The sequence below is a fragment of the Heterodontus francisci genome, chromosome 20 (assembly GCF_036365525.1).
Source record: "Heterodontus francisci isolate sHetFra1 chromosome 20, sHetFra1.hap1, whole genome shotgun sequence".
Taxonomy (NCBI): Eukaryota; Metazoa; Chordata; class Chondrichthyes; order Heterodontiformes; family Heterodontidae; genus Heterodontus; species Heterodontus francisci.
Window position 1 is genome coordinate 81,354,826 of NC_090390.1, and position 12,584 is coordinate 81,367,409.

The window sequence follows — 12,584 nt, forward strand, 5'->3', positions numbered from 1 at the left end:
TGATAAACTGTGTTGGAATGAGGCCCATTCATCTCCCGGATGACAAGTGTAAATCCATCATTGGACTGAGAGTCTCCCTTGCTTCTCTGCTGGGTGCATGGATCTACTGGCTGGGATCCAGGGAAATTCTGACCCCACTGACCTCTCTGACAAGAGGAGCTGGAAGATTTGTTGGCGCATCTGTCTCATTCACACCTTCCACTGGCTGAAAGGAGCCTATGAGAGGCTCAAACCTCAACACCCTTCAGTGGTCCACGCCAGCGATCTGCAACATGAGGCACTGACATACAGGAGAGTGGGTCTGTCAAGCCTGGCAACAAAGAATCAGACCAACCAATTCAAAGAGACCCATCAATCAACCAATCATAAAACAGCCACGTGCTCTTGTTTGCTTTGGGCCACTTGAGTGTTGGGACATACACTGAAGCTAGGACCAAACTGCAGCAGGAATGATGATCAGTGGGCCATATCAAAGTGAGGGCAGGGGAAGAGAGGTGATAAAGGAGCAGCATCTGTGACCATCTTTCTGTCTGGCTTTTATTTTTAGGGTTCCGACAACAGTTGGTTGAGGGTGATTCCTCGGACCAGGTTTGGTGCGTTTGCACGCGGGGCGAAGGTTGTGCTGTTCACGAGGAGAACTGGGCCTCACCTCCGTATTGTTGATGGAGGCTCTGGCTACCTGTGTGAAATGGAGCCGGTGGCACACTTCGGATTGGGTAAGGAGCTGCAGAGTCCAGTTCCCATTGAACTGCGATGTGTTCTTTCTCGAGCGCGAAGGTTAGAGGGTTCCGAATTACCTCTGGCAGCGGCAGGAGTCGGGTGCGCAGTGAGACTCAGCTGTAACTCTGGGTGGAGCCCACCAGAACACGCCAAGAGCCTTCACATCTGGGCTGCCTTGGGTTGGCAGGAATTTCTCACCCTTCCCCCTTTCAGGGCTATCGGGGGGTGGGGTGGTGGTTGGTTGGTGCCAGGGAGTGGGACTGTGGGAGTTCACAGTTCTGCAGATTAGTCTGGATCCAGAGCAGATTTATAGATTGGCACACAGAGGAGATGAAGGGTTGTGATAGGAGGAGGGTGGGGGAAGGTGGGACTAACTGGATTGCTCTTCGAAAGAGCTGGCAGAGACTCGATGGGCCGAACGCACTCATTCTGTGCTGTACTATTGATTCTATAAAATGGAGCAGCCACTGGATGGGTGGATATGTTCGCAGCTACTGGGGAGGGGACTTTCTTTAGGGATCCAGGTGCTGGACTCTCAAAATTTGTCCAATTGTCAAAACGATGATCCTCCTCACATGGAGGGCTGAAGGAACATTTTTAGGGTTTTGGGGAGTGGGGATATTGGGTGGAAGACCTTGGCAACCCCTCTCCCCTCCCCCGCTTAACCCAGCGGTGAGCAAGCTTAGGATTTCCTTGGACAATTGGGAAAGGCACTTGCTGCGGATGCATCTGTACCAGATATTCACTGATTCCAGACTAATGACATGCTCTCCCACTGAACCGACACTGAGCCTGGCTCAGTGGCTCAGAAGGGAAGGGGGGAGAATAGGAGAGCGATAGTATAGGAGATTCAATGGTTAGAGGAACAGACAGGAGATTCTGTGGTCGCGAATGAGACTCCCGGATGGTATGCTGCCTCCCGGGTGCCAGGGTCAGGGATGTCTCGGATCAAGTCCACAGGATTCTTAAGGGGGAGGGGGAGCAGCCAGAGGTCGTGGTACACATCGGTACCAATGACATAGCTAGGAAAAGGGATGAGGACCTGAAAAGCGAATATAGGGAGTTAGGTTGGAAGCTGAAAGGCAGGACGAGCAGAGTAGTAATCTCAGGATTGTTACCGGTGCCACGTGCTAGTGAGGCTAGAAACAGGGAGCGAGTGCAGCTGAACACGTGGCTACAGAACTGGTGTAGCAGGGAGGGATTCAGATATGTGGATCATTGGGATACCTTCTGGGGAAGGTGGGACCTGTACAAGAAGGACGGGTTGCATCTGAACTGGAGGGGCACCAATATCCTGGGCGGGAGGTTTGCTAGAGCTCTTCTGGAGGGTTTAAACTAGTTTGGCAGGGGGATGGGAACCGGAGCTACGGATCAGTGGATGGGGTAGCTGTTGAACAGGCAGATACAGAGTGCAGAGAGTCCGTGAGGAAGGTTAGACAATTGACACGACAAAGTTGCAGCCAGTATGATGGGTTGAAGTGTGTCTATTTTAATGCAAGAAGTGTCAGAAATAAGGGTGATGAACTTAAAGCATGGATCAGTACTTGGAGCTACGATGTTGTGGACATGACGGAGACTTGGATATCAGAGGGGCCGGAATGGATGTTGGATGTTCCGGGGTTTAGATGTTTCAAAAGGAATAGGGAGGGAGGTAAAAGAGGTGGGGGAGTGGCATTGCTAATCAGGGAACGTATCACAGCTGCAGAAAGGGAGGTCGTCGAGGAGGGTTTGTCTACTGAGTCATTATGGGTGGAAGTCAGAAACAGGAAAGGAGCAGTCACTTTGTTGGGAGTTTTCTATAGACCCCCCCAATAGCAACAGAGACACGGAGGAACAGATTGGGAGGCAGATTTTGGAAAGGTGCAGAAGTAACAGAGTTGTTGTCATGGGTGACTTCAACTTCCCTAATATTGATTGGAACCTCCTTAGTGCAAATAGTTTGGATGGAGCAGATTTTGGAACGAACCAGGCCAGGTGGCAGATCTCTCGGTGGGAGAGCATTTCGGTGATAGTGATCACAACTCCCTGACTTTTACTATAGTCATGGAGAGGGACAGGAGCAGACGGGATGGGAAAATATTTAATTGGGGGAGGGGGAATTACAATGCTATTAGGCAGGAACTTGGGAGCATAAACTGGGAACAGATGTTCTCAGGGAAATGCACGACAGAAATGTGGAGGTTGTTTAGGGAAATCTTGCTGCGACTGCTGGATAGGTTTGTCCCGATGAGGCAAGGAAGGGATGGTAGGATGAAGGAACCTTGCATGACAAGAAATGTGGAACAGCTAGTCAAGAGGAAGAAGGAAGCTTACTTAAGGTTGAGGAAGCAAGGATCAGACAGGGCTCTAGAGGGTTACAAGGTAGCCAGGAAGGAACTGAAGAATGGACTTAGGAGAGCTAGAAGGGGACATGAAAAAGTCTTGGCGGGTAGGATTAAGGAAAATCCCAAGGCGTTCTACACTTATGTGAGGAACAAGAGGATGGCCAGAGTGGGGGTAGGGCCGATCAGGGATAGTGGAGGAACTTGTGCCTGGAGTCGGAGGAGGTAGGGGAGGTCCTAAATGAATACTTTGCTTCAGTATTCACTAGTGAGAGGGACTTGGTCGTTTGTGAGGACAGCGTGAAACAGGCTGATATGCTCGAACAGGTTGATGTTAAGAGGGAGGATGTGCTGGAAATTTTGAATGATATGAGGACAGATAAGTCCCCGGGGCCAGACGGGATATACCCAAGGATATTACGGGAAGCGAGGGAAGAGATTGCCGCGCCTTTGGCGATGATCTTTGCGTCCTCACTGTCCACTGGAGTAGTACCAGATGATTGGAGGGTGGCAAATGTTGTTCCCTTGTTCAAGAAAGGGAATAGGGATAACCCTGGGAATTATAGACCAGTCAGTCTTCGTCGGTAGTGGGCAAATTATTGGAGAGGATTCTGAGAGACAGGATTTATGATTATTTGGAAAAGCATGGTTTGATTAGAGACAGTCAGCATGGCTTTGTGAGGGGCAGGTCATGCCTCACAAGCCTTATTGAATTCTTTGAAGATGTGACAAAACACATTGATGAAGAGCAGTGGATGTGATGTATATGGATTTTAGCAAGGCGTTTGATAAGTTTCCCCATGGTAGGCTCATTCAGAAAGTGAGGAGGCATGGGATACAGGGGAAGTTTGGCTGTCTGGATACAAAATTGGCTGGCCCATAGAAGACAGAGGGTGGTATTAGATGGAAAGTATTCAGCATGGAGCTCGGTGACCAGTGGTGTTCTGCAAGGATCAGTTCTGGGACCTCTGCTCTTTGTGATTTTTCTAAATTACTTGGATGAGGAAGTGGAAGGCTGGGTTAGCAAGTTTGCCGATGACACGAAGGTTGCTGGAGTTGTGGATAGTGTGGAAGGCTGTTGTAGGTTGCAACGGGACATTGACAGGATGCAGAGCTGGGCTGAGAAGTGGCAGATGGAGTTCAACCTGGAAAAGTGTGAAGTGATTCATTTTGGAAGGTCGAATTTGAATGCAGAATACAGGCTTAAAGACAGGATTCTTGGTAGTGTGGAGGAACAGAGGGATCTTGGGGTCCATGTCCATAGATCGCTCAAAGTTGCCACCCAAGTTGATTGAGTTGTTAAGAAGGCGTATGGTGTGTTGGCTTTCATTAACAGGGGGATTGAGTTTAAGAGCCGCGAGGTTATGCTGCAGCTCTATAAGACCCTGGTTCGACCACACTTGGAATATTGTGTTCAGTTCTGGTCGCCTCATTATAGGAAGGATGTGGAAGCTATAGAGAGGGTGCAGAGGAGATTTACCAGGATGCTACCTGGACTGGAGGGCATGTCTTACGAAGAAAGGTTGAGGGAGCTAGGGCTTTTCTCATTGGAGCGAAGAAGGATAAGAGGTGACTTGATAGAGGGGTACAAGATGATGAGAAGCATAGATAGAGTGGATAGCAAGAGACTTTTTCCCAGGGTGGAAAGGGCTATCACCAGGGGGCATAATTTTAAGGTGATTGGAGGAAGGTTTCAAACCCAGTATGGCCTGGGTTTGAAAAGACCTGCTGGATGCAGTCAACCTTTCATCCATTTAATGTTGGATAAAAGGCAGGTCATGTCTTAGGATGTTGGGCAGCAATCAGGAGGCTTCAAGTTCTCAGTGTTTGCTCCCACCCTGTTGATGTACTTCTTGGCTGCTCAGGAAAAACACAAGGATCCGTGGCCCACCCAACCAGTCTCATCCATGGCTCGGTAGGTACCACCTCTGTCTCTGAGTTTGAAGGTTGCGGGTACAGGTCCCCACTCCCAAGACCTGAGCACCTGATCCAGACTGACACGGCCAATGCCAGTATTGTGGGAGTGCTGCACTGTCGGAGGTGCCATCTTTTGGATGAGACATTAAACCAAGGCCCCCTCAGGTGGCATGAGAAGATCCCATGGCATTATCTCGAAGAAGAGCAGGGGAGTTCTGCAAGTGTCCTGGCCCAAAATTTGTCCCTCAATCAACATCACTGAAACAGATTAACTGGGCATTTGCCTCATTGTCATTTGTGGGATCTTGCTGTGTGTAAATTAGCTGCTGTAGTTTCCCATTGAGAAGGTGGTGGTAGGCCGCCTTCTTGAACCGTTGCTGTCGTGTGGTGACATTGCTCCCACAGCCCAATCAGGTCAAGAGTTCCAAGGTTTTGTCCCAGCAATGATGAAGGAATGCCAATATATTTCCAAGTCAGGATGGTGTGCGACTTGGAGGAAAACTGTGAGGTGATGGTGTTTGCATACACCTATTGCCTTTGTTTTTCTAGATGGTGGAGGTCGCGGGTTTGGGAGGGACTGTCAAATGAATGCAAGTCTTTCTTTACTTTACCACTTCATATTTCTGGCCAGTTCCCGTCCAAAACCCTCAGTCAGTTCCCATGGGAAGATCTCCCCATTCCAGGTGGGACACCATTATTTACGCTCCATTGCACTGGGCTCAATTATTTCTCCCTCCTTGTAAATACTGTTGTAATGATCTTGAGCAATGCACAAGACAGATTTTTTACTGCACTGTTTTACATAAAGAAATCATCCATCTTACCCATGAGAGATGAATTAGGTTTCATTAGGGGGGGATTAGGGGGGAGTTAAAAATTATTGATATAGGTTTCATAAATCCATTTCTCCCCCTCAGAAAAATCTGACAAGTCCTCGTAAAAAGAGAAATTGAGGTATAAATTATTTTTATGAAGTATTAAATAACAGTATCAGACAGGCAGAGCTGCATACTTTATTGTGGTAAAATAAATGGATGAAGTGTCTCTATACATTGAAGAAGTATTGGTGACAGCACTTGACTTTGGCCTCTCTGTGACAGCTTCTCTCAATTCTGGTCGCTCTCTGTTCCAAATTTTCGTCTCTTTATTTTATCTATGCAATGGTCACTTCTTTTCTCAACTCTCCCAACCCCTTAGCTCCAAACACCAGCAAAAATTCTTCCCTCGAACCACCCCCCCCCCCCCCCCTACTCCACTTGTTGAAATCAAGACTTATTTGTGTCTCCTGCTCTAACCCATTATTTCCTGGGACCTCCTCACCTCCTTCAGTCTTCTCTTCCTCTTTCACTCTGCAGGTTTTGTAATTCCCAGGCTCGGAGCTACCTGACTACTGCTTAATTTATTGCAGTTTAACCATGTGGTGTGCCTCAGTTGGCATCACTCATGGGTTCAAACCCCACTTCAGCTCTTGAGCAAGTCAACTAGGCTGGTGCTTCAGTGCAATACTGGGCAGCGCTGCTCTCTTGTTGGAAGGTACTGCCTTTCTGATGCGATATTAAACCGATGTCTGTTCCGATGTAACAGATGCCATTGAGCTGTTTGAAAAAGAGAGGGAATTTCATGGCCATCAGTTATCCTTCGACCTACATTACTAAAGGCATATTGGCTGGTCATTTATCTCATTTGCTGTACGTGGGATCTTGCTGTGCATCAACTGACTGTTGAACTCCAAACGCCAATTATTGGCTGTGAGGGACTTTGCGATGTCCCACAATAAGGCGCTAGTTAAGTGCAAACTTTGGTGGTGTCTTGCACTGTGAACCTTGGACCTCCAGCTAGGTTTCTCAAGCAAGTTTAAAGAATGTTCTCTTTACTATGGGGCTTCAACTGTTTTGTGAGAAATTCAGGGGTGAATGTTTGCAATTGTTTGTAAAAATACTCAGGAGACTGTCTACATTATCTCCAATCTTGTCCCAAAATATCAGCAGATCAGGAAAGAAGGAACTTGCTTTTATATAGCGCCTTTCACAATCTCAGGACATCCCAAAGCACTTTACAGCCAATGAAATACCTTTGAAGTGTAGTCATTGTTGTAATGTAGGAAACACTGCAGCCGATTTGCACACAGCAAGATCCCACAAACGGCAGTGTGATAATGACTAGATAATCTGTTTTAGTGATGTTGGTTGAGGGATAAATATTGGCCAGGACACTGGGGAGAACACCCTTGCTCTTCTTCAAAATGCTACCAGGGATCTTTTATGCCCACAGGGATCTCAGTTTAATGTCTCATCTGAAAGTTGGCATCTTTGACAGTGCAGCACTAAAGTAATTGGTAGAAGGATTAGAGGGGAGATGAGTAAACATTTTTTCATCCAGAGTAGCAGGGACCTGAAAAGGTGGTAGACATAGAAACTCTCATCGCATTCAAAAAGTACTTGGGTGTCTACTTGAAGAACCGTGACCTGCAGGGCTGCAGACCTGGTGCAGGAAGGTGGGATTAGGCTGGGTAGCTTTATGTCGACCAGCACGGACACGATGGGCTGATTGGCCCCCTTCTGTGTTGTAAATTTTCTATGATTTCCCTCAGTACTGGAATGCCAGCTGAGATGTTGTGCTCAAGTACCTGGAGTGGGATTATGAATCCACAACCTTCCTACTCAGAAGCATGGGTGCTACTCACTGAGTCAATAACCATGACATCACTTCCTCTACGGTCCACCATTAATGTTTCTTTACCATTGTTTTATTTACATTCTTGGCCTTGAGGCATGTTCGTACACATCATGGTTTGGCTTGCTCATTTGGTTTGACTTGGCATCTGCCTTGCACTCCAAACCTTACAACCACATCAATCAGCAAACTATCTCCCTTCACACACCTATTGTTAGTGACTGCATCATCATTTCAAGGATTGCTGTTCAAGAACTTGAAATCGGAGACTTTGGGATCAACCTTAATATTCACTGCCCAATTATATATTCCAGTTGGTTTGATATTGTGGACAAAGTACATCATCGATTTTGCAATAGATCGTGACAATGAGCTGCAGTTTCCAACCTAATCTGGAGAATTCTGTCATTCATCCTGAGATCGGTTAGCCATTCATGATCACGTCCTACCTGAAACACCTCCATAACTGGTTCATTCTCACTCCCTCTCTTCCAACGCTTGAGACCCTGATTTATGCTTGGCTGAGGAGAATGGTTTTGCCTTGGTTTTGCGATTCGTTAATAAAATGGCTTTATTTATTACATCCTGAACACCTATGGCCAGACCCTGGGCATTAAAGAGTAGCAAGAATTATGTGTATCGTGCAGTGATGTGGAAATCCTGTGACAGTCCAACATCTTGCTTGTTGTACAAAGATAATAGTTTCTTCCTTCTCCTAGAACGAGTTGACATTTATAGAACGACTTATTGTATCCTCAGGGTGTCTCCTTCACATCTAATGAACTACTTTTTTTTTTAGAAAGAAGCTCACTGTGGTTGTGTCAGCAAACTCCAACAGCAGAATCCCCACTTAGCAAAGTGCGCTTAGTAACCAGTTAATCTGTTTTTCTTTCATTGGCGCTGGTTAAGGGGGATCTATTGACCAGGACACCAGGTGAACCTGCCCTGGTCTTTCTTCAGATAGTATTTCAAATCCATCTGTACAAGGGGAGGCCTGGTTGAGGAATTTGAAATGAGGAGGGGCTTTAATAAAGCAAGTAAGGAGAGAATATTCCCTTCAGCAAGTGGGTCGGTGACCAGAGGTTGTAGAACCAAAGGGGGAAATGAAGAGAAATTTCTGCAGACAGAGGGTTGTTAAGATCTGGAACATGCTGCCTGAAAGTGTAATGGAATCAGATTCCATAAGAACTTTCAAAGGGAAATTAGACACATATTTAAAGGAAACTAATTTTCAGGTTTATAGGAATGAGGCTGGAGAGTGGGACTAAATTGGACAAGCTAAATGCCACAGATACAATGGACCAAATGGCTTCCTTCTGTGCTATAGGATTCCATGATGAACAAGCCCATAGAGCATCAGTTTAGCGTCTCATGTTAAAAGCGGTTCTTGCAATAGGGCGACATTCCCTGAATACTGCGCTGGGAGTGTCAGCCTGGATGGTGCGCTCGAGGTTATGAACCCACCACCCACTCACTCTGAGTCAAGAGTGTGGCCACTGAGCCCAGCTTGTGCTATCAACTCACTCATGCTGTGGTACTGTTGTGTGAACTCTGAACCTCAACGCTCGCCTTACCCAACTGCCCATTCTCCAGAGGAGAGTCGGCAGTCAGGTTGCTGGGGTATTCCACCAATAGGGCATATTGCAGCTGAACCCAACCATACTCTTACATGGCATTCGCACCTTCTAACAGGAAAGCAATCTGGAGCGTGAATTGTGATTAATGGGGTGGGTGGGCAGCGCCAAGCGAACTCCAAGGGCCACACAGGTCTTTTCCCACCCTTCTTTTCTTTTTGTATATTCCCATTTCTCCCCTCGCACAATATTTGAGCCTTTCACTGTGGTAGAAAATTGCCTGGGCCAACTTTATCAAACCTTTCATAATCTCAGAATTTAGTTGGCGCTTTTCTGTTTCAAGCGAAAGTAGGCCCAAACTCAAACCTTCCTCTTAGATTTTGGACAGCTAAAACCACCTTGGGTGCTCAGCTCTGTTCCCTGCCATAGACTCTTACAGGACAGAAGGAGGCCATTCGGGCCATCGTGGCTGTGCCAGGAAAGTGCAGAATGAAGTGGGGGGAAGTATTAATTGTGAGCCTCAATCCACTCTTCAGAGGACCTGGAGTGATGTCCCTTCACCTCTGACCTTTCACCTTGTTGACCTAGGTTCAACATTGGCCCACCCTGAAGGATTGGAAGTCTTCTCTCCCTTTTGGTCCTTAGTGAAATCATAGTATCATGCAGAAGGAGGCCACTCATTCCATCGTGCCTGTACTGGCTCTTATCCATTTAATCCCACTCCCCACTCTTTCCCAAAGCTCGGCAAATTTTTCATTTTCTTATCCAATTCCGTGTCATGAGCAACAGTGAGAGCAGAGCTGGGCATAGATTTAAGAGTTTCTGTGGCATTCATAGTGTCACAGCAGTAGAAAAGAAAGAGTTTCAACACAAAATATTAAACTGGGTACTTTATAGTGTAATGGTGACCTCACTTGGCTAATAATCTAGACAGCGTAAACTCATAATCCCACCATTGCAGTTTGTGAATTTAGATCCAGTTAAATATTCTAGAAATAAAAAGTTGATATCAATAAGCATGATTGTGAATTCGTCAAATTGTCATAAGAACCCAACTTGTTCTTTATTTCTCTATATTTGTTCTTGGTATATGGGCGTCACTGGCAAGGCCAGCATTTGTTGCCCATCCCTAATTTCCCTTGAGTAGGTGGTGAGCTGCCTATAACTGACTGGCTTACTAGGCCATTTCAGAGGGCAGTTCAGAGTCAACCACATTGCTGTGGGTCTGGAGTCACATGTAGGTCAGACCGGGTAAAAATGGCAGATTTCCTCCCTCGTAGCGAACCAGATGGGGTTTTTACGACAATCCAGTAGTTTCATGATCATTACTTATGAAAACATACCAGATTTATTGATTTTTAAATTCCCCCAGCTGCTGTGGTGGGATTTAAATTCATGTCTCTGGAGAATCAATCCACGCCTCTGGATTACTAGTCCAGTAACATTACTGTCCCCCTAAAGTGCAATGAAATGCTTTAGGGAAGGAAACCTGCTGTCCTTACCCAGTCTAGCCTACAGGTGGCTCCAGTCCAAACACGGTTGGCTCCTAACTGGCCTAGCAAACCATTCAGTTATATTAAGAACTACGAGACATGGGCAAGAATAATAGAAACTTACAGGACAAAAAGTGCCATTTAGCCCCTGTGCTAGGTTACCGAAAACCATCACCAAGGCTCCTTAGACAGCACCTTCCAAACCCATGACCTCTACCACCTAGAAGGACAAGGACAGCAAATGCATGGGAACACCACCACCTGCAAGTTCCCCTCCAAGTCACACACCATCCTAACTTGGAACTATATCGCCGTTCCTTCACTGTCGCTGGGTCAAAATCCTGGAACTCCCTTCCTAACAGCACTGTGGGTATACCGACCCCACATGAACTGCAGCGGTTCAAGAAGGCAGCTCACCACCACCTTCTCGAGGGCAATTAGGGATGGGCAATAAATGCTGGCCTAGCCAGTGACGCCCACATCCCGAGAATGAATAACAAATAAATAAATGCCAGCTTTGCCACAGGCAGAGAATAAATAATAACATTCTCAGATTGCATTTTTAAGACTTATGAACATGACAAGAGTGCTGGTTTCTTGCACTGTAATAGTACAGGGCCACACTGACTATCTGTAATGAAAAACAGTAGAGAAAAAGAATGGATTAGCTGCCCTTCAATGTAGCATTGTAATAAAGCCACAATTCTTAATTTTCCCCCTTGAAAAATATCTGACAAACATCCCTGTCGGGAAAGGTTATTTTAATCAGCATTGATGAGGTACTTCAAAGGTTGTTTGTCCACTGTGCAGACTTTAGTCTGAAAACACACAAAAACCATTTTCCACATGAATTAATCTGTTCTTTTATGAATTCAGAAAGTTCAGTGATCATTTCAAAAGGTTGGGATGTTCCATGCGTTGCTGCGTGACTACTGCTTCCATTCAGAAGTACGGGGAGGGATGGGGGAAGGGAGAGAAACAGACTGACTGATGTTCATTGAAGCTCCAGTAATTGGGAGCGCTTGGTGCCGCTTGGATACAAAACGAGGGTGGAGAATGTAAACAGCGTCAGAAAAATAACATCTGGTTGCAGTCGCTGAGCAACACAGTTCCAGGGAGATTCAGAGCTGTCAGGCCTGAGCAGGGAAGTGATGGCCTCCAAACCAAACATTGCGAGTTATCGTTGGATGCAGAGAGAGGAAGATGAAGGGTCATCTTGTCTGTCTGTGCTCAGTTGGGCATAAAAGCCCTTTCCTACTAGTACTTGTTTTAGTTCAGATGGTGGGAGACTAGCTTATATATGATGCTTTCCTTCTGCTGTTGTTGATGCTGCTAAACCTGACACCCAGTAATGAGCTGTACCCCTATGAAAACATTTCTATGGCTCTTTAAATTTGCCTGTGTATTTGTGTGTTTCTAATTATACTAATAACTGCTTACCTTGTGCAGGTTAAGCAATACCCTGGTTTTAAATTAATCATCCTTGTTTTCAAATCTCCCAATCTCTGTAATCTCCACCAGCCCTACAACCCCCAAAGTCTTGGCACTCCTCCAATGGTGGCCTCTTGCACATCTCAGAGTCTAATTGCTCCACCATTGGTGGCTGTGCTTCCAGCTGTCTGGGTCCTAAGCTCTGGAAATCCCTCCCTAAACCTCTCTGCCTCTCTCTCTCCTCCTTTTACAGGGTAGGCAGTGGCGTAGTGGTATTATCACTGGACGAGGAACCCAAAGATCCAGGGTATTTCTCTGGGGACATGGGTTCGAATCCCACCACGGCAGAAGGTGGAATTTGAATTTAATTAATAAATCTGGAATTAAAAGCTCGTGTAATGATGGCCATGAAACCATTGTCGATTGTTGTAAAAACCCATCTGGTTCACTAATCT

The 12,584-nt window shown here is 46.3% G+C and overlaps 1 protein-coding gene across 1 annotated transcript in view; it reads left to right on the forward strand.

The window, feature by feature from the left end:
- Positions 1 to 12,584, forward strand: part of crtac1b (cartilage acidic protein 1b) — a 341,954-nt gene that overhangs the window by 293,983 nt on the left and 35,387 nt on the right. Inside the window, exon 11 of the mRNA XM_068053120.1 lies at positions 548 to 716. Coding sequence (XP_067909221.1) covers positions 548 to 716 — 169 coding nt within the window. The remainder of the gene's footprint in view (positions 1 to 547; positions 717 to 12,584) is intronic.